This window comes from Gasterosteus aculeatus, chromosome 12, assembly GCF_964276395.1.
Source record: "Gasterosteus aculeatus chromosome 12, fGasAcu3.hap1.1, whole genome shotgun sequence".
Lineage (NCBI taxonomy): Eukaryota > Metazoa > Chordata > Actinopteri > Perciformes > Gasterosteidae > Gasterosteus > Gasterosteus aculeatus.
This window is the reverse complement of record NC_135700.1, coordinates 21,249,362-21,270,894: the sequence shown is the minus strand read 5'-3', so window position 1 is coordinate 21,270,894 and position 21,533 is coordinate 21,249,362. Positions and strand designations below refer to the sequence as shown.

The following is a 21,533-nucleotide window of genomic DNA, read 5'->3' as shown; positions in this document are numbered from 1 at the left end:
GACCAAACTGCTGTTTGAATCCAGTAAAAACCCTTAACAGGCCCTTAAGCTCAACATCTCTGTTCCACAAAGTAATTGGAATGTAGGACGGAACTGGCCTTCTGCAAACTGAACAACTGAGAAAAAAACGTAACTCCCTTTGACGTTTTAAGCTGTGTGTGTGTGTGTGTGTGTGTGTGTGTGTGTGTGTGTGTGTGTGTGTGTGTGTGTGTGTGTGTGTGTGTGTGTGTGCGTGTGTGTGTGTGTGTGTGTGTGTGTTGAGGGTTCTGTGTGATACACCAGACAGAGGAGGGCGCTGTTTGGTTGATTCCCCCTTTAACACACACAATAGCTGACACACAATATGTGCCATTTATTTATTTTTCCTTTTTCTTATAAATGTGTATCTTTAAATTCAGGCATGATGAAGTATTTTAGGCTAAAATGTAAAAAAAAAAAAAAAAAAAAACTGATCAAAAACACTTTCAAGCATATTTTTACTTCGTCAAGACATTAAAATATGAATATAAGAGTCCGATCGTTGACAGCAGGCGTTTTACAGCCCATCTATCAGCTAACAAATAAAGATCTGCATTGTAAATGTCACATAAACAATGAGACGCTAAAGACGAAATGTGTGCACGAGTCTCTTCGGACACAAATCAAAATCTAAATATGATACAAATGGACTGCAAGCATGAGGATAAGAATCGGATTTTCAGAATGACCTGACGTGGAAACAACAGACGAACAATAAAGTGGCATCAAAGAATTAATTAAAGAAACATTAAAGAAACAACAACAACAACAGCACGCAGAATCTCTGATATGTTTACAGAAACACAAAGCAAATATCGTTGAAACATGGAGGTTATTGACAGGTTATTGACGGCTGCACGGGGCTTTAGTTTTTGAACATGTCACACAGCAGCTTCTCCATGGGAGTGTTTCCGATGGTCCGGTGGAAGAACAGCAGCTCGATCCGCTCCGAGTTCACAAAGCGCAGAGAAGGAAGAAGAAGAAGCAGCTTTCCAAATCTGACGAGGCAAAAATAATTCAATTCAATTCATTTCAAACACGTGTCGATAAGTGCAAGTCAACAAGTCTTTCCGGTCTAAAAGTTTAACATTAAAAGTTTAAACAGTAATTTGATTATTTTGTGTATTATATTATTATTATTAATATTATTATATCCATATATTCTTTCCCTGTTGATGGTTGGGTCATTTTCTTTCATGATGGCAAGACTTTGAACGCTTTTAGGATATAAATGAGAGAAAGAGAATAATAAAAATAAAGTATAAGGGACAGACAGTAAATCCTAAACTATGAGCTTCAAACTGATAATTCACTTTGAAGACTTGGACAGAAAAATAAACGGGACTTAGTAAAATTTTAAATTACCTTGTATTCAGAATAAAATACATTTACATTAAATCTCAATGTCCTTTGTAAAGAGACAAACCTTTGCACGATCCTTCAGGAGAGATTCATTGTAGAAGCGCTATCACAATTTCTATTGTGATAGCGTAATTGTTGTCCAGTAACAACTGGACAACAATTGGATTTAACAGAATAACAGTATAAAAAGGTGGACTTTCCAGCGTCCAGCAGCACTGTGATGCTGATGTTATCAGACAGGTAACACACCTGGATGGTTGACTCGGGTAGTGTGAGCAGATGTGCTGTCCCAGCATCACCTGAGACTGATCCTGCAGGTTCTCCACCTGTTCTGGATCCTTCAAACCACGAGTCTCTGTGGAGGACAACAAGAACCAGAGTGAGTCACACGAATTCAGGCAAATACTGAGAAACAGTGACATTTTGAATGAATATCACTCCAATATGGGCACCAGTGGGCATCAATTAACAGCTGAATCATTTATATCCAAAAGAAATTAAGCAGATTATTAACATGAGAGGAAAGGTTTCCTCAGCGTCACAGCGACCTGCAAACACAGTGAGTTTTAGGCCAATTCAAACATTTATATTGTGATCTATGTGGTGGCATGAATTTTATCATCTCAGGTTTATTGATCCGCTGCGCCTCTTAAAATCCTAATCATTCATCACTTGTCGTCGGTACAACGATATCGTCACATTATAAAATAGAAAACCTAAAGAACCTCTGAATTATCCATGCTGCCAAACTCTCAGAATCCTTCTGTGGCCTCACCCGGTTTGAAGAGCACGACGGCCTTGAGGCAGGCGAACTCCGTGGGATCGACGGCGAGGGCCTTGAAGCGGCTGAAGACCTCCTGCAGGAGGCGCAGGTCCAGGCTGGTGTAGCTGGTCTTCCCCTGCGAGCCGGGGCAGAGGTCCGGCAGAGAGAGCAGCGGGCAGCTGTCCAGGGGCAGAGACCACTGGATGGCGCAGAGCAGGAAGAGCTCGCTCCACGCCTCCTCCAGCAGGATCACCTGGTGGAAGCAGCGCGAGTCGTGCGTTTTTAAAAATGCCATTATGATCATTATTATTATATGGGGTTTTTTTTCTGGAAAATTCAAGTGAATAAAATGTATTAAAAAATGTTGTTTTTATAGGTAATTGATAATTGATCAACATATTTCACATTTGAATATGTCAAAATCATATTTTTTTCAAATAGAAAAAAATGTGTGTAATGGTTCTGTTATAAATGTGGAAAATGGATCAATAAGCCATTAATAGAGGTTAAATTCAATTAAAATCCAACTAATGCATTTTTTAAACAGCTGAATTTGAAGTAGGCTCTTGAGTTCTTAGTTATTTTCAAACATAGCTAAAAAAAATAAAAATCCCCAACATCCATCTTGTCTTTCTTTTACTTTAAAATACTGGAAAAAAAAAACTTCCAAAGCGGAAAAAACAACAACAAAAAGGTCGACAGGGGGCGATATGTATATGACGCGTCTCACCTGGTCTCTGAAGGGCAGGTTAGAAAACACGGGCAGGTTCTTGGTCCACTTCACCGACATGAAGAGCAGCCTGGCCGAGGTCTCGAACACGTTCTCGGAGCTGGGCGGGTAGAGAGCCACGTGGTACTCCGAGGAGGCTCGCTCCGGCTCGTTGCCCGTCACGTCGATGTTCTCGTCAACTGGTGGGGCCAGAGAGGAAGACGAGGTCAGGCCCTCTGAGCTTTTCTGCTACACGCTCAATATCACGCGTGCAAAAAGGAAGCATGTTAGGAGGGCCGCAAAAAGCCGTGTTCAGCGTTTTCTTTTGTATGTTGATTGTGTTTGTTGTGTTTAATCGATGCGTTTTTCTGAGCCATATATAACACAATAACCGCAAGATTTTAGACCCACAGTTGAATTTTTCTTGGAAAAATTGGAAAAAATGTTGCCTTTTCTGGATTATGATTAACCCCACTTTCATCCACAAACATGCCCTTAAAGTCTGTGTATTTAGTGCGGTGAAGAGCACGCAAGCAAAGATGAAATGAAGAATCTGAATCCCCAAAAGCCGCCTCACCGTCCTCGGGCTCCAGCTTGGCGCAGGTCTCGGCCGTCATGAGGCTGGCCATGAAGCGGTGGTTGTTCTGCGGGCTGACGCAGCGCTGCGGGGCAGCAGAGGAGGCGATGGACACGGAGGAGGTAATGTGGGGCCACGTGATGACTGAGGAGAAGGAGGACGAGGAGGCGGAAGAGGAGGCGGAGGAGGAGGAGGAGGAGGAGGAAGAGGAGGAGGTGGGCTCCCGCGTCGTGGCCAGGTGCTCCTTGTCAGGGTCCACGTCGATGGAGTCCAGGCGCACCTGAGCTGTGCTGCGGGGCTGCCGCTCGTTCTGTACTGCTGCAGTGAGGAAAGGGGCGGCGCGGGGGACGGGAAGGGGGGACGGGGACGGGGACGGGGGAGGAAACACTCATGAGACACTGAGTCTGCAGTTTGGACTGTGAACGCGTCAGCTGATTTTTTTTGTGGTCAACACACTGACCGTCCTTGTTCATGCCGGCCTGCAGGCACTTCTTCAGCCGGCACGCCTGGCACTGGTTGCGATGAGCTTTGTCCACCGGACACATGCCAGTACCGGCCTGGCACCTGTCGAACAGACAACCGTGATTATCAGAGGAGGGGGGGGGGGGGGGGGGGGGTCCACTCAACAGAGATGCTTTCAGTAATTGCGAAAATCTAACTTCGCGCTCCAGTTGTTTGAAAAGGAAAAGCCTTCTGTTGGAAACCACGGCCGACACGTAAATCCTACCTTCAAATGCAATTCACCAAAACAACTAAGTTTAAAGACACAACTTGTGATCCAAATGTAGACAACAAACTGCTTCACTATCGAGACTTTAGTTCTGAAGGACATGGGCATCTTTTCTAAAACAATATCTCACAAAATGTGTTTTTATTTAGGGGGGTTGCGGACTAGAGTGAATGGCTTTGGGAATGTTTTTCATGGAGTGCTGAACAGGATTCCGGCCTCCCATGATGCACCTTCGAACGGAGCTTTGCCTCACCTGTAGATGAGCCTCCTCCTCACGCTGCGCTTGAAGAAGCCGCTGCAGCCGTTGCAGGCGTAGATGCCGTAGTGCTTCCCGCTGCTGGTGTCTCCGCACACTTTGCAGACCAGAGCCGGGCTCGGAGCTTTGCCCGGGGACGGACTCTTGGCTGCGGGTCAAAACACAGTTGCACGGGGGGGGGGGGGGGGGCGCTCGGTTAGTTCCATTCACGTGGTGCGGTATTGTTTCACGCGTGTGCCATCTGCACTGCCAGGTGGGCTCACGGCACAACTGCTCAGGTCTGTACGTCTCATTTTGTGTGTGATTATGAAATTAAAACAAAACAAAATGTCTGGAGGCCGATTAAAAGCCAACACAACCATGTTAATGCGAATAGACCCATATGGCCTTGCTTACAGTAGCATAGGACACATTTATTTTGTTCAAATGTATTTGCATTTAAGAAATCCTTGGAACTTTGGAGAGTTTCTTTGAATTATTTGCATTTTAATTCAAACATTTAAAACGCCAATTCAGTAATTACGTTAAAGAACATGATGATGAGCATCTAAAACCTCCCCAGTCTTCTTTTTCTTTTTTTCCGACTGCAGGCCAAGTTTGTGTCCCATCCTTCAGGCTTCGTGGGGAACCTGCTGCTCCCCGTGGTCACGAGGAACTCTTACCTCCTCTGCTGTCGTCCATCACGACGCTCCCAGGGGACTCGCTGTGGGGAGGGGACGGCGCCATGGGGACCTGCAACAGGTGACCCTCCATCATCATTGTGTGTTCTTTCTAAAATGGCAAACGGAGATGAGGAACTCTCTTGGCAAACTGTTAATCCTCTTCTCCAAAGTTTGTCATTTATCAAGAAAGCACCAAAAAAAAAAAAAAAAAAAGAGTCCCCTCTCTGGGTTTGAATAAATAAGAATGACGTAGGCGTCCGGCCTCGAGTGGTCTCCGCTGGGCAGACGGCTCCTGCACTGTGTCGCAGCCTCTGGTTCCTGTGCGGCAGGTCAACAGGCTGCCGTCGGGGTCCGTCACTGTCTGTGGGCGCTTCCCCGGGGGCAGTGCCTCAAAAGGGAGCCCAGGGGGGGAGGGGGCGGGTGGTGGTGGTGGTGAGGGGGTGGAGGTGCTGGAGGAAGAGGATTAGCCCCACGCGCTGTGTAAGCAGCAGGTCTATTTGGCATCCCCTTAATCTTTACTGTTCATCCACTGGATCAATCGGTCGCATCGACGGAGCATTGGCGCTTCTCCGTCAGGTCTGCGAGCGGGAGAAGAGGGAAAAACAGCAACAGCGACGACGCCTGAAGCTCTCTGTCAGAAGAGATGTAACTTTAGACCGAGTTCCCATGCGGCTCCGTCTCCTGGTGTCTCCTCTGTCCATGAGGGCGTCCATCAGTCAGCGCTCCTCTTCGGTGTCTGCATTTAAAAGGGATGATTGCGTGAGGCGCGCATTATTATATTTACCAGCCTCCTCAATTTGTTGTATTTCCCCTTTCAAATTCCAGCTCCATTTCCGCCTGCCGTATATTTGATCTGTGTGATTGCTTCCAATTCATAATGACCCCCAGTGTTTGCCGAGGAGCTGCCTATTAACTCCCATTTCACTCTTTTTTTTTTTGCACAAACTAGAGATCATCCGCTTCCCTCTGGCTGCCAGAACAAAAAGGTCACAGGGGGAATAACAGAGTTTTGGAGGGCTGTCTCAGCCGACACTAAATTAGCTCATTCATGAGGGTCTCCCATTAATTATTAATAAGCCAGAATCATCATATGTGTGGCATTTACACAGGCAGCGATCAAAGCCGCCAGCCACCAGAGAATAAGACAAATGCAGCCACGCAATCATCTTTATGTCAAATTGACTTGCTGTATTTAGCAGAAAAATGACGGTCAATTACGGCTGAGATGAAATGCACTGCGTGATCCTGCCGTGGTTAAGACAAGAAAGGCGAAGACCGACAAGAAAAAGACCCATTAATGAGCAGCATTAACGTTCATCTGGAGTGATGAGCTCTCTCCTTTTAGGCCTGTTTTTTCCTCTAGCTGCTAAATGCTCCACTTTCCTCTCCAGATAGTCGATGACTGTGTGCGTCGGCCGTTCGGTGCCGGTCCACAATGTTCACTGAGAACAGTAACGGCCAGGTGATAACTCCCCTCGAAGCGGCGTGCGTCGTCTCACGCCACGACGTAGACGAGCGTAGATGCTCTGAAGGTCGGCGGACGAGGAGCGAGGAAGTCGACGGAAGGAGCGGCCGGGCGGGTCGGACAAACAGAGTCGTTTGATTTTACTATCCATGTAGAAACATAATCTTTTGCACAATTGGGTTTTTCAACAACCGCCCTCGCGGTCAGAACCGTTTCATTGCTGCTCAACACCGTAAGAGGAAAATGTGCTCTGAGGGCAGAATCCATGACGACGCCAGCGACCTCCAGCTCCACAATAACACGGCTCCACCATAATTGGAAAAAAACAAAGTGGAAAGCAGTTAAGTAGATTAGAGGTCGACCACATTTCGTCTGCCGGGGCCCCATCGGCAATCACCAGAAGACGGGGGGAGAAGACACAGAATTAGCTCAAAAGATTAAAAGAGCAGTGAAGACACACTTCTTGTGGGCATCTTTCGCCATATGGTGGCTACTCTCTTCATGCTTTGGCCAACACACCGGTGACCTTTGTAAGATTTACCAGTTAATTAGTCGTCTGAGATCAGTGTTTCTCGGGGGATTCCACCCAGTTACGCGCTGATTAGTCCTGATGGGTATAAAGTAATTCCTGTTTTTAAAAAGACAGTAAGGAAACGTGCTAAAGGGAGATTTCCACCCAGATTTCCACCATTTGATTGTTAAGAACAAATTGATTACAACCTACAGAAGTGTAATGCATTCATGTAATATTACGTTTTTAGTTCAAAAGATTTAACAAAAACAAAAATCTGCATTATTTTTTATGATGAAGCAAAAGCCCAAAGGACACTCTCATTTAATTAGGAGCTTAATTTCAGAACTGTTCGATCAAACGTCTCATTGTCTTGTCAAAAAGTAGAAAACCTCAGAAACAGCATTCATTAGATTAGATTAGAAGCAGATAACTGACCGGTGTCCAAACCATCGCTTCTTCATGTATTATGCAGCGTTAAGTTACTTATAATCTGCTGGTGGTGCCTTTTAATATCTTATGAAAGTGACCTCATGAGGTTCTGCATTATTGCTTTATTAATTATTGAAAGCATATATGTATTATCCACTCAATTAAATGCAAACAGGGTCATGGTTTGCAACCCCTCAATAATAATGACAAAGATTTCATATTAATAAAAAAGAATGGGGGGGTATAAACATTTTGGGATAGTTGTCATTCACATTCCTGAAGCTCTTTTCTTTAATCAATATTTTGCCTCAAGCGTTGATGATCAGTCTTCAGTTGATCATCTTGTATGCAACGTTTATTGTTTATAACACATAGAAACTATAACGGCCTGTTTACAATGCATTATATACACGGCCGTCATACGAGTTTCCATTTCTGCTTCTGTTCTCACGCCAGCATTTGTGTCTCATAGAGAAGAAGAATTATAAATTACAACAATAACTACATGTAGATCTTTGGGAACAACAAACACACATCACTTGTTCCCTCACCTGTTTAAACGTGACACCGGCTGCAGGATCAGATCTGCTCTCTATGTTTAGAAGATGAGTCTGCTGCTCAACAACAACGATGATAATTAATAGTCATAAGCTTCATAAACTGTGACACCGTCACGTTTTAGGCCACGGCTTGCTTACATGAGCAGGCCATAGATTATGCCAGCACATATTAGGATTCAAAGAGTGATTAGAGGAGCCGTGTTATGTAACCATGTTAATTCTTTACTTCATAGTCGGTTGAAACCTCCATCGACAGGTTTACGTCTGATGAAGCCGAAGCCTCTTCGTGTTTCTTTAATGTTTGATTTGTTTTATTTCACTGATTTTAACCGTGGAATGTAGGAAATTCTCAAATTATAAAACGAATTAATTATTATGACTGATGTTATTTGCATTTATACATTATTAATTACATTGTGTTTATAATTCTGAATTTCTTTCCTTAATTTTTCAAAATTAATTTGAAAAAAAAAGGAAACTTCCCAAAGAAATAGCGTTTTTGTATCACTAGTATTACTATAACACCTCTCACATATTTTCAGGTGTCATCAGTAATCGTAGTTTCTATTATGAGACGACCGAACAGGTCATAAAGAATGTATCTGATGTGAAACATGTCGGCCGTGTATGTGTCCAACGCGCCTTTGTCACGTCTGTCGCTCACACCTCATAACTCACCTGATTACATCCTCGCCAGCCGGAGGAGGCAACGCACGTGAGAGAGGATGTACAACACACGCGCACAAAGAAAGCACACCCAGGGAGAGTGTTACCACGGGCCATGAGGGAAACTTAAGGAGGGGGGGGTCATGAGGGCGGGGGGCAGTTAAATCTGATCTGCCCAGTGCTGACGATGGCGGTGTGGCTGTGTCCTCACATCAGTCCTGTACCTGTGTGTGTGTGTGTGTGTGTGTGTGTGTGTGTGTGTGTTACGTAACAGTGTGATAAAGCTGCTTCTTGGATCTGACTGCAGGCGCTGAGCCTCTTACCTGTGTGTGTGTGTGTGTGTGTCAGGTGTCTCAGGTGGAAAGCCCCGGCAGCAGATCCTCACCTTCCACGTTGCTCGGCCCCGTGGAGACGCGATTCACCTTGCCGGGGAGTCGCGCTTTGTGCTTTGTCGTCTCCAGTCTCCTCCGAGTGGGACCGCAGACTGCACAAAGCAAAGCGACGTCTGAGCTCTTCTGCAATGTCACGTCTTTTTACACACGGAGAAACGCGCTCAGGCTCTATCACAGCTGAGACGTGCTTCCATCCACGTTTCCCGTTGACTTCCACCGTCACTCTGTGGTCTGCAGAAACGCACAACACAGAAGATGAGGACTATTGATTTGCAATGACCTTTCTGACACACACGTTGTGGCCTTGTTTGGCTGCAATCGTCTCATGTGTCCTTTGACACATGTCTCTCGTTCCGTGCTGAGGCCTCTTGTGCTACACGTCTTCAACAGGTCGCTGCAGCAGTAAAGGAGGATCTGGGGCCCCGTGTGCAGCAGCTCTACGTGTACGCTGCTGGCGGCAGCTCTCTCTGTCCTGACCTAGATCTCTGACGGTAAACAGCTGCTTCCCAAAGCGACGTCGCGCTGCCGTCAGCAGAACGGCCCGGAGAGATAAATGTCAGATTGGACCTCGGCTGAGCCTCTTGATGCAGCTCAGGGCCGCGCGGTTTGTTTAGGAGATCCGCAGACAATTAGCGGCCAACTGCTGCTGCTGGCTTTGTTTTTGTTTTAATTTAACGAGGCGCACAAAGGACAACAATACAACAACTCTCTGACGCGTCTTTGCAATTAATTCGACTCATTAAGCGGGAGACAAACATTGGTGAAATCCAGGACATGTTCCAATATACATACAACCTGGTGCCATTTCATCAACGCAGTCAAGAATTTTTCCTTTATATGATTCCACTTTAAGAATGAAGCACTCTGGAACCAAATCCCAGTACATCCCAGCAAAGCACTGGAGAGCTGGTTTTAAAGGAAACACTAGTGTGCGTTTCATTTTGACCTCATGGAGGAGAAAAACTATGTGTGAATATTATATTTGACTCGTTTCACCTTTTCATTTACCTCTAAGTGTTACATTTAATGGATTTGATCGTTTTAATCAAAGACCAGTATTGTAGTTGTATGGGACCTGGTGTCATATTAGTGGGTCCTCAGCTTATGGAGGTTGTTGAATAGACAGCGGGTTTGTCACGCAGAGATTTACACAGTTAAGTTCAACTGTGAACCTTCTTAAGAAGATTTGTATAATCCCTTTCAATGTCAACTGTTGTCAAAGAGTAGGATTAAAAATTCCAGGTATTCCGTTATTTACCAGGTATAACTGAACCAGATCATTTAATTCCAACACCCTGGGGAATAATTATGGAAAATGCTACTTCATTGTTTTACTTAATTCACTTCTTATTGAAATTATTCTATAACATTTTTTAATATTTTCAAAACAAATGGCTAACTTAGGAAAAAAAAAATGACTCAATAATGATTCGATCAATGTTTTTTATAGTTTCACCAGTATTGGAGGAGGCAGATAAAAGTGATTTTAACACCTGCAGCTTCAGCCTCCAGCTCTCACGTCTCCTTCTCACCTGTCACCGTTTCCTTCTTTGCATTAGTCGAGTAAAAGAAGCTAATAAGACACACGTCTGGCAGATGGTTATCAGTCAAAGGCCTAAACCTCGACCACTGCTGCTGCTGCTGCGGCGGCGGCGGCGGATTAGATCACATGACTTTAGATCAGATTAGGGCCCCTGTGGAAACACAGAAGGAGCAAGAAGATTAAAGCAAATGAGGTAACTAAAAGACCATTGTTACATTTCCCAACCATAAAATAGCGTATGGCTGCTTTGTTTTAGTCGGTTTAATACAGATTCACTGCTTTGTTTTAGGTTTTGTAGTCATACTTTGTAAATCTTCATTTGATAACAAAAACAAAACTCTAAATTATCCTAATATGTCTCAACTTAGTTTTTTTATGCTCAAATATCTCAATCGGACTTTGTCATTTGTTGTATGAAGAACAGTTGGATTCATAGTTTGGTGTCTGGTGCAACTTTACAATCAGGACTAAAACATTGATAAATTGGTTAAAAAAAAAAAGGATTGTCGTGTGATTGTGAATGATGTTTATTTGTTTTATTTGCGTCATTTTCACTGGAAAGCTTAAACTGAAACTGACTAAACATTTTTAAATAGGAACAACTATTGAGCCTCATGAACAGAAACAAAGAAATTGCAAATCTGTTCTTTGTGAGTCTCACTAATGTACAGTCACTGTGCACTTCTTTCATTAACAAGAGAACCCTGCATGAATGGGGCTCTAATACCCCCCCTCGTCACCCCATGCGCCCCCCCCCCCCCCCCCTTTTCCCCCCGCCTCACCCCTCTGCCTCATCTAGTGACTGCTGACACGGACATTACTCACCAGTTTAAAGCAGCTCTTTGGCTGCGCGGCTAAGCGGGTTCATTAAGATTTCGGGGGGGGGAGGGGGGGGGGTGGGGGGTAAAGGGGGCCGTGGAGGTCGGTGGGTGGAGTGCACGGGGTCAGGCCAATTGGCGGCTGGGATTACCAGCGACCCACCATCTGGCATCCAAATAATAATCAGATTGAGGAAATCAATTGCCTGAGTAAATATCATCGGTGTGTAAGATCTTAAGACTGTAAATTAAACTGTTTCGCTGCCGACCAGCAGGAGTTTGTTATCAGGCGCGTCCTCTCCTCTTCTTTATTTCCAAAACATCTCACCTCTGCTAACGGCATTAGCTCAGCTAGCAAACCAATAACTTGCTTCTTGAGCGTTATGGTCCGTTTATCGATAAGTTACAGTTACATTGAAATTTTAAGGTTGTAATGTTGAGCGTTGTGTCATTGGTGAAGGTCCTGTGGTGCGGACGCGCCACAATGTATCAATTCAATGTACTCTCATCAGAATACTTGATTTATTAACAATAAATACGATAAAACAAAACACTGGTTGCGTCATTGCCGGCCCAAGTTGGCCAATATGACCGATAATGGTCAGATTTGTCTTTAAAGAACACACAGCTGTTCCATATGAGTCATGCAAATAACATGCATGGGCTTACAGACGGTAATTCAAACAGATGCCTCGTTTGGCACACAGTTTTCTCGCGCCTTTCACTAATACAACATATTGTTATCTAATCCGCTCAGCCGTAATTAAAATTATATCCACATCCTCTCTTTTCAACCCCATTATGTTCGAATATGCAAATCTCCGACTGTTTTAATCCAGAGGAAAACAATTCATGGATTCAACAATCCATTGGGCGGCAGCATGTACATCACAGGAACCTCATCTGTGTTCATTTGCACGCTGTAAGATAATCGGCCTACACTCATCAGCTCCCAAAATGAATAGAGAACCAATATGGCCTCGGCAAGAGGGGGGGATGGGAGATCCCTTCTGACACAGCGGGGGGGCCGGCTCCCCTCTGAGGTCACTTGTTGTTCCGTCGCGGGGTGTGATGCGTCGGAGGGGGATTAGCGGGTGGTGGCACATGTCACGGAGTGAGAGTGTGGACCGGACGGGGCGTCGGGGGGCTCAGAGTGCTTCGCGCTGCTGCCGCCTTAGCGGGGAACGTATCCGGTGAATCGCCACGCGGCCTGTGGTTCCGCCACACGTGCATCCTCGCCTGGTGACCATACGGGTGGATTATGAGACAAAATAAACACGGACGTGTTGGAGGCCGCAACACCTCCTGTACATCAGGACACCTTTAAGCCTCTTTACGTTGGGGTTTTGTGTATCTTTGTGCTCATGTTGTATTTAATTATTTTGGTGTATTTGTTGTTTGGCTTCAATTTATTCATAGATGTCTTGTGTCGTTTTGTGCTAAATTTTGTGTTTTTGTAATTCTTTTGTTATTTTATAGCTTTTTTCATTTTTTTTTTCCAAGTCCATTTCCGTCTTTTTTAGTCTGCCATTTTCTCAGTGAACTAGCATAAATGTGGTTTCAGATGTGCTGCTTTCAATTGGAAGCAGCTTCTGTAGTCCTACCTCTACTGTCCCAAAGTGTGGTGCGCGAGCAGAAACATGTAATGGTGGTCAAATGGCATAATAATTCATATTAAATATAATTTGTAAAAAATAAATAGTTTTTTTACAAAAAAAAGAAACATGACTTAAAACTCCTCTTTGCAAGATTATAATTTAAAATTAAAAATGTACAATTTAATAAATAAATACACTTCAGCTCCTCCTTTTATGTACACAGTAGCTAACGTTAGCCTAGTTTTTGCAGCTAACTTGCAAAAAAGCCTTGTCCTTGTTATTGCTCCTTTAAAGTGACGTGACTGGAATTTATTAAAACTTTGTTGCAGTGTTTCGGGGTATTTATGTCGTTTTTTGTTTGTCCTGAATTCGGAATTAATATGATACACTGTTGTAGAAATGGACCGCGGCCACTGTGGCGTTCGGTTCGTGCAGTTTTCCATCACACCTGTTACACACCGCTGCTGCAAACATTTGATTCCCGTACCATGTGAGTCAGCATTAAATACAGCAGAGCCAATTGCATCTACATGCTCTCCTCTGTGATGTGGTTGAACAAAAAGTTTTTCTCCATCTTGGACTCGTGCAACCAGCGTCTTCGGAGAAATTTGCGGCCAGTCGGGCCGCTGCCATGTAATCTGGACGGGAACTGGAGCCGTCCCTCAGCGGGTCGCCGAGGCCCCACTCATTATCTTATCTCCCATTGTAACCCGCTGTAATTCACCCTCTCATGATTGATGATGTCGCTGTCTGATTACACCGAGACAAAACCCCCCTAAGATCACCTTTCGTTCCTGTGGCCAACTCCACGAGCCCCACAAGGTCCGCTGGGGAGGAAGACGGGGGGGTTGAGCTGCTGTCACGAGCAAGGCCAGGTGTGCATCATATCTGAGCATTTCTGAATCAGCACGATCCAGGGATATTTCTGCTCATGCCATAAAATAAGTCAAAATTTCTTGGGGAAGATGAGCAACATTTGGGTGACTCATTGTTGGTCGATTCAGCTCTTAATGTAGGAGACGTGATGAAGACGACAAAGTGTTCCTGATGAGGAGCTTCCTGTGAAATTAGAAAGCCGTGGTATAAAACATTCAGGCTGAAGGCCCCTCTGCTTCGGATCATGTCCCTGGCCTGCTTCGGACAAATCAGATAGGGACCCTGCGCTCTTTCTAAGTGAGACAGTGAGCCTCGTCTCTCCATGCGGCAGGTGGGGACAGATGCCTCATTATCCATGCCACAGGGGACAAAACAAGCCTCGGACCCAATGCCTCCCCCCCTCCCTCACCCATCCACCCTCCCCCGTGCAGGCGTTCAGTTTCCCTTCCAACGCGGGGCAACCTTGGACCGGGGCCGCGCTCATCTCTGACCTCAGCGAGCGCAGGTCGCTCGCGGAGTCACATTAAAGTTTCAGAGAACCCAAAGGTCCCCATCACGAGTGTTAACAGCAGCATTGTCCCGGCTCCCCCTGACTCAAAGGGCCAAGTGTAACAGGGCACCCCCTCCCGTGGTCAGGACCGCCCCCCCGCTGGGTCCGCAGATACAGTGACACCCTTCAACTCCGTCTACAGGTGCTCCGAGTCTCTGGCCGTCGCTTAGAGACACGCAGATGGAAAATTCAAAAGCAAGTTTTGACATGAAAGTGTAAAAAGTTGGCGGAGTGGCGTCTGTAGGACTCAACCTGCAGAGATGTGTGAGTGTGTGTGTGTGTGTGTGTGTGTGTGTGTGTGAGTGGGATCAGGCTCAGGTGATGGGATTGCCACTGAGACGGCTGATCACATTAAAAGGTGCAGTCCGCCAAAACAGACTATCACACTCTGCCAGCTAAAAGTTATCAAAAATAACCTTCAAATTTAAATGCTTTGGACTTTTGGGGGGATAAAATAATTGTGACATTTGAGGGCTGAGCAGGAATGCAATATAGTCAATTCCCTCTTCGATTGATCGCAAAGAAACTGATTTGGGATTCAATTAAAGATAAAATTGGTTTGCTTACTGCATGCAAAACGTAATTTTAACCAAGGCTGCTTAACTTTTATGATGATATTTAATTGGAGTAGAATGAAGCCAAAGTTATTTTCCAGAAAAATGCCTCAATAATTAAAAGTAAAATGCTAAAGAAACAGTTTAACAACGTATTCAGTACAAATCTATCTGTTATGGCCAATTTTGAACATCCTCCCCCTTTGTTTGTGTGGCTGCTTTCATCAAATATTTGGCTAAACAAATTGGCAAATAAATCACACCAGTGACATCTGTTGACGGTGCAGCCTGGTCCATAATAAGTCTGAAACACCGCTCACCCCCTACTGTTAACATAAGATCATATTTATCCTGGATTAATGATATAAAAACAGAATACTTTGTAGAAACAATGAAACCACCTGCTGCAGATTTTGTGACATCAGTTCAATACGGTGCAGCTTAGCAACCGAATTAGCAGAAAACTGGAAATAAATATGACTGGGATTATCACATAAAGATTTGTTTGTCCTCTAAACAGAATGTCAGTTGTAGTTTTTGCACAGTTTATACTGTATAATTAATCTCCATAAATATTGGCTTTATCACTATTGGGAGTAATTACAGCCTTTATTTTCATAGAATTATCGATATAACAATTTAAGTAAATTTAAATAAAAAAAAATCTCTAACTGATACATCATTGTAGATGATAATTACATAAGTAAAAAATATACTTTCCTCTCATATAACTATGTTTAATTACCAGTGATGTTGATTCATATAATATTCAATCATCTGGGAAAATGGAGGATTTGCTGCCATCTAGTCGGTCAGATTTGAATCTACACCACAGAGGTGGAAATACTTCACAATAGCTCCTCATGTAAATGACTGGGACAGGATTGTTTAAATCCATGCACACGAAGAAGTGATTGTTTTTTAAAGCCAAACACGGAATTTCCATCGAGTCTGTTAGTTTGTTGACAAATTGGGGAAGGAAATACGCTTTTTTCTTTCTTCAAATGAACAATTTCATTCCTGATGGCCGGGTGTCTTCCTGAGGTGACGCTGCAGCAGGTGCACAAACACAGCGATGTTCACGACAAACTGGAGCAGGCCAATGGAAGAGATGCCGTAGTTGACGTACATGAAGCCGCCGACGGTCGGCCCGACCGTGCGAAGCAGCGACTGGACGGATGCACACAGCCCCATCATAGTGCCTGTGATCAAGAGCAAAGTGGGCTCAACAAACAGTCGGATGCAAACAGTGTTCGTCCTTATCTGGCATGAGGTGAGCTCTTTGCTTGCTTTTTGTTTAAGGTACCCGTAAGCGTATATGTTTATGGGTGTGGTTGTGTGAATGCATGACGTCACCGGTGTCGGAGGGCGGTACGCTCTTGGTGAGCATGCTGTCCGTGATGACGTTAAACACGCTGAGAGAAAACATCATCGGCACGACGGTGAGGCAGAACTGGAACACGTCCTGCATGTAGGCCTGCAGAAATAAACACAGGTATGTACTTTAAATTTAAGTATGGGGGGGGGGGGGTGTTGCACTGTTAATTTATATTGCACACATTTCATTTAATTTTTTTAAATTAAATTTTTTCCTTATTTTTATTTCATGTACATTTATGTAAATATTGTATTTTTATTTATTTTTATTTTACAATTGGTCGGCTTTCCAGGAAAGGCAAGCATAAGAATTTAATACACAGGGGGGGTGTATTTGACAATAAAAATCTTTGAATCTTGAATCTTTGTTGAAATAGAACAAGGATAATTGTATAGATTTGGAAGGCTGTAAAGAATAAATCTCTGTATACGCAGAATGGCCCTATAGATGAGAATCACCAACTTCAGTCCAGTCTAATAATAATAACAATTGTTTTTACAAAAAATCATGTTCCCCAGAGGATGAAGCCTAAGGACTATTGTGACTTCCTGTCATTGACTCTTGCGGCAGATAAAAATTTAATAATAAAGACCAGAAAAAACAGAAAGAACTGGTTGAATGACTTGTTTTTAATCGAGCTGGAAGATGCTTATCAGCGGCGTGCTTCACGTTCTCCCCAGCTCTGGTGTGTACGTGTGTGTGTGTGTGTGTGTGTGGTTTTGTGTGTACCTGAGCCAGTCCCACAAAAGAAGAAACGCCGATGGACAGAAGCAGCAGCGAGCTCTCAGAGTATCTCGCCGTGAGCCGACCGACCACTCCGCCCTGAACGACCTGCACAAACATCCGGGCGTCGCTGAGCTCGTCGTGAAAAAAGAATCCAAACCAGCGCATTTCCATCTGCGTGACGCTTACCATTGAGGCGATGCCAAAGTAGGCCATCAGATAGCCATTCTGCTCAGGCTTCAGCTTGAAGAAGTCCAACGCAATGATGGAGAACATCACCTGAAAGATGCCTGAGCGCGGAGAGAATGACTTATTCAGTTTGGTTGGATTGCTCTCACACACTCCGGAGGGATTTTTAAAGAGGCCTTTAAACACATAATCACGAGTACAGGCAGTAAAAGGCCACCCGTCGAATGAACGTCAGCATTGATTAGTGGCTGCCTGTGTTGTGCAAAAGAAATCTGTGATTTTTTTATAAATGTATTGTGTTTGAATACATGCTTGTGCGAAAGGGAACCGTCTCGTCACGTTAACTCTCACCTGATGGCAAACCGGCAACTATCTTCACCAGAAAAGTCCGCTTCACACCAGGAAACTTCAGCAGTCTGGTGATCTCCCCCACGTTGAATATCGACTTGCTTTTGTTCTCGCCTGCAACAGATTCAAGAATGTCTTTCTTAACAAAATATGCGAATGCGTAACAAATAAAACACCATCTTAAAAATGAATACATCATTCATAGACTTTAAACCATGCAGGTCACACGGACAAACGATCAGTATCAAGTTACATTTCATGATAAATGCCTCAATGGACAAAGCACCAGCAACCGAACAAGACGTCTCCCCCCCAAAAAGAGAAATCCAAGAGCACTTCCTTAACATGGACTGCATCTGGACTCTACTGGTGAGAGATGGGGACACCTCTAAAGTGTCTCCAGTCTCAGGTGAGAGGTGAGACCAGCTCTCAGGCCTCCTGTGTGCAGCTCTTCTTCACACGTTTGGAGCTCCAGTCCTCTGCATCTGTATCTATGATCCTCTTCTTCCTCTCAAGTTGCTGCTTCTCCAGCTTTACATCGATTTGAGTGTTTTGTGTATTAAAAGACATTTTTTAAACTTTAAACATTGTCTTGTGCTAAACCCGTGTCTCAAGTGTCTGTATTTGACCCTGACGTGCAAAGAGCAGGATGATACAAAATGTCTAATTGGCAGTTGGGTCCTGAGAAGGGAGGGCGCTCAACTCGCTCTGACGCAGGCGCTCGGACAAAGGAACTGTGTGTGTTACCCTCGTCTTAACCTTGGTTCTTATCTCAACTTGGTTTGCAACTTCTCGTACCTGCCACTGAGGATGGCCTTCACATGTGTGTACAAAACCTCAGCGTGTTCACTGCTCCGAGACGCCATCTCCACAGAGCACTGTAATACGTGCTGGTGTACATGGCCTCCTGCTTGCCAGCAATAAATGGATTTTTTACGGCTTTGATCATTCATCAAGGCTCTGTTTTTTATTAGATAAACATTGAAAGAAATCATTCTCTTCTCCCGAACTAGTTTATTGAAATATTCCACAACAGTGGCACCAGCCTGGAAAAGAACACGTTAGTAATGATTCCCTGAGGACTTTAGGTGAGGCGGTCGTAGTTGTGTCTTACTGTCTCTGCCCGGTGTTGGAGCTTGAGATTTGGTCGTTTTGGGGATAAACTTTAAAACCAACAGTAAACTGAAGGTACTCCCCACAGCTCCAAAACCAGCAGTAAATGTCTCCCTAGGAATTGAAAGCAGTGTAAGGTGCACAAATACTTTGGCCTTTGAGGTTTACTTTAGATATATACAGTAACTTTATTCACACACAATTATCATTTACATCACCATCATTTCTGTTGCATCTCCCTGTTTCATTAAAGCTGTAAACATTGACATATCATCCCCTTAAGTGTTTATTCTCACAACCATTATCTTTTAGCTCTATTTTGGTCTCCACCACCTGCTGATGGTGAAATCTCACTGCTCTTTAGCTGCTACATGTTCCGTTGTTTCAGCGCTTCACGCCAAAGACTCACACAGAAGTCAACTCACCCGAAGCGTGTGTTCAGATGGCCGCCCAATGTGGAGCCGGCTATCATGCCGACGCCGAAACACAGCCCCAGTTTGGACAGAGCGTCGGCCCGTTTCTCAGGTGCTGAGAGGTCGGCAACGACCATCTGACAGGCTGCAGACAGGAGAGCGATGCAGAAATAAAAGCGAGTGGAACGGCCTCTACTTTTAGGATGATTAGGACAAGATGTTGTTTTACAAGAATTAGCGTCTTTTATTTCTTAGCTAGATCTTAAAGACGGCTTCTGGGTTTTGAATATTTACACTAATAACAGTTAAGTTAATTTTTGAATGTTTTTTTTCCATAACACTTACTACTAATTACTAACTTAGTTCAGCCACAAATTCATAAAACACAGAAAGGACTGAATAAACAACAGTAAATCAAATAATATTCGAAGCAGCACTGCTGCAGATCAGCGATGCTTACCGGGTACAACGTGCATGAAGATTGTGGGGAGTTTGTGGATAAACAGCATGGCGGGATTCTCTGCTATGGCCAGCAGCAGAAAGAAAACGACTGTGGAAGAACACGCCAGAGACAAAGCTGCTCGTGCCCCGAAAATATCTCCGAACCTGCAAACAACAACAACAACAACAACAACAACAACTCACACACCACCATAATTTCTGCTGGTCTGAAACAGTTCAGGGTGCCGTAATGAGAACAGAATAACTTTTGTTCACAACTTTAAATGTAGCTGTAGATTTTTAATTAATAATTGTGTCATACTTACCTTCCAAACATGGGACCCCCGCACAGCTGGATAACACCAACCGTGGTTTGCAAATAACCAAACCACAAGGTGTTGAAGCCAAGTTTCTTTGCCAAATACTACAGAGATACATGATGAAAATACATCTTAACATTGACACCATTGTATGTGTGAAAGTTTGCATGCTTAGAGGAGTTATTGTTTTAAACAGACCACTGGTTACATTTGGTTGTGAATGCAGTTGTGCCAGAGTTCATTTTCCAGGTGTGGTATCAGTGCTTAACTTTCACCGAGTGAAGGATCTGAATAGTTCCCACACCTTAGAATATTTACATTGTATTACAAATCTACAACAATGACATAAATCAATATTATCTGCAATTATACGTTTTGATTCAATAAATATATGTATATATTGCTGGTAATATGCCTTCCCTACTTGCACCATCTACTAACCCTAACCCTACATTTATGACTTATTATATGAAATTATGTATTTTTATAATTATATTACAGCGAACAACGGCGGTTTCTGTGAATTGATACAATGGCAAACAACTACTGTTAACGTGTCATAATACACACCACCTGTCAACTCGTAATTGTAGGCAATTTGTCACATTTAATAACAACAACATCTGTGGATAAAAGAAAATAATTTCCAGCCTTTCCGGAAGCCTATTCTACGTTCAAAGGCGGCACGGAAATCTCAACTTCGGTCTCTGAAATACTCACAGGGGTGACAGAAAACTGTAGAAACATCCATGTAATATCCAAAGCAGCGATGACGTAAACGATGTAAATAGTTTTCGTCCTCTTCTGTTGCTCAGCGACGTCATCCCGGCTGGGAAGCGAACCCCCGGGGCGAGTTTCTGGGGCCGTTTCTTCTCTCCCACTCATTTTTGCGTCTTGCATAACACGCCGTTTATAAAGTAACGAGTGTCTGGCGGCAAAAAAAACTCGAGCCGGAGTGAAACCGCGAAAGGATCGCGGTGTAACGCTGTATTGTGCGGTAAAACACCCTTTGACCCGGTGCACTCTCACATAAACGAGTTGACCTGACGTTAGTTGTACTTTTGAACCGAACGGGAGAGGCGACACGAACGCGTTACCGAAGCAACGTTACTTGCAGTTCAAATGTTACGAATCAGTGAAACGTTAATCCACCATATTTCAGCATATATTAGTTTACCGGAACCGCTGGACCTGTGCCGCATTTCAAATCCTCTCTGGAAATCCCATGTGAACACACCTCGGCACACCTTTAGGGCTCTTTGCAGGAAAGGATGTGTTTTAACCCATGTACACAAACGTCCCTTAAACACCTCTTCTTCGGTGATGCATTCAAAGACTTCTGTTTAGATCGTACTGTTCATCATTCGTTTTGGGTAAAGCACTCCTTTTCGGACGTGTTGTATTTTTCATTTTGTTTACCAAGAATCGCCTGTGTATTCTTTTTTTTTAATGCTGTTCATTTCATTGGTTATACTTCTATGAACATTTAAAGAAATGCTCAAATGGTAAATAAAAATAAAAATATGCTTAATCGGTGTATGGGTATTTCTGTATTTTGCTATATAC

The 21,533-nt window shown here is 43.9% G+C and overlaps 2 protein-coding genes across 3 annotated transcripts; both read right to left on the bottom strand.

Moving 5' to 3' along the window:
• Positions 1 to 351: 351 nt before the first annotated feature.
• LOC120812870 (photoreceptor-specific nuclear receptor) lies at positions 352 to 5,962 on the bottom strand. Of its 2 annotated transcripts, none has more exons than XM_040169075.2 (8): positions 5,078 to 5,962; positions 4,413 to 4,563; positions 3,890 to 3,993; positions 3,430 to 3,747; positions 2,874 to 3,052; positions 2,156 to 2,396; positions 1,630 to 1,735; positions 352 to 1,016 (listed from the first exon to the last, which is right to left on the bottom strand). In XM_040169075.2, exons 1-8 carry the CDS (start codon positions 5,172 to 5,174, stop codon positions 884 to 886), a joined length of 1,329 nt encoding a protein of 442 aa, XP_040025009.2. In that variant the 5' UTR covers positions 5,175 to 5,962; the 3' UTR covers positions 352 to 883. The 2 variants fall into 2 exon arrangements, with proteins under 2 accessions (XP_040025009.2, XP_040025013.2); XM_040169079.2 differs by having other exon boundaries at positions 3,430 to 3,744; positions 5,078 to 5,813.
• Positions 5,963 to 15,632: 9,670 nt separating this feature from the next.
• slc67a1 (solute carrier family 67 member 1) lies at positions 15,633 to 21,310 on the bottom strand. The gene is made up of 10 exons (XM_040166062.2): positions 20,688 to 21,310; positions 19,974 to 20,071; positions 19,667 to 19,812; positions 19,219 to 19,351; positions 18,795 to 18,907; positions 17,684 to 17,794; positions 17,333 to 17,433; positions 17,150 to 17,251; positions 16,399 to 16,519; positions 15,633 to 16,244 (listed from the first exon to the last, which is right to left on the bottom strand). The coding sequence occupies exons 1-10, from the start codon at positions 20,865 to 20,867 to the stop codon at positions 16,057 to 16,059; spliced, it is 1,293 nt and encodes a 430-aa protein (XP_040021996.1). The 5' UTR covers positions 20,868 to 21,310; the 3' UTR covers positions 15,633 to 16,056.
• Positions 21,311 to 21,533: the final 223 nt, after the last annotated feature.

Coding starts and splice junctions, on each gene's coding strand:
- LOC120812870 (XM_040169075.2), bottom strand. CDS start 5,174: ATGATGATGGAGGGTCACCTGTTGCAGGTCCCCATGGCGCCGTCCCCT. Junction 3,748..3,889: donor GGCCGGCATGAACAAGGACG/GTCAGTGTGTTG, acceptor TCCTCACTGCAG/CAGTACAGAACGAGCGGCAG. Junction 1,736..2,155: donor CGTCGTGCTCTTCAAACCGG/GTGAGGCCACAG, acceptor TGTCCTCCACAG/AGACTCGTGGTTTGAAGGAT.
- slc67a1 (XM_040166062.2), bottom strand. CDS start 20,867: ATGCAAGACGCAAAAATGAGTGGGAGAGAAGAAACGGCCCCAGAAACT. Junction 19,813..19,973: donor GGGGGTCCCATGTTTGGAAG/GTAAGTATGACA, acceptor TGTTGTTTGCAG/GTTCGGAGATATTTTCGGGG. Junction 16,245..16,398: donor CGTACCGCCCTCCGACACCG/GTGACGTCATGC, acceptor TCTTGATCACAG/GCACTATGATGGGGCTGTGT.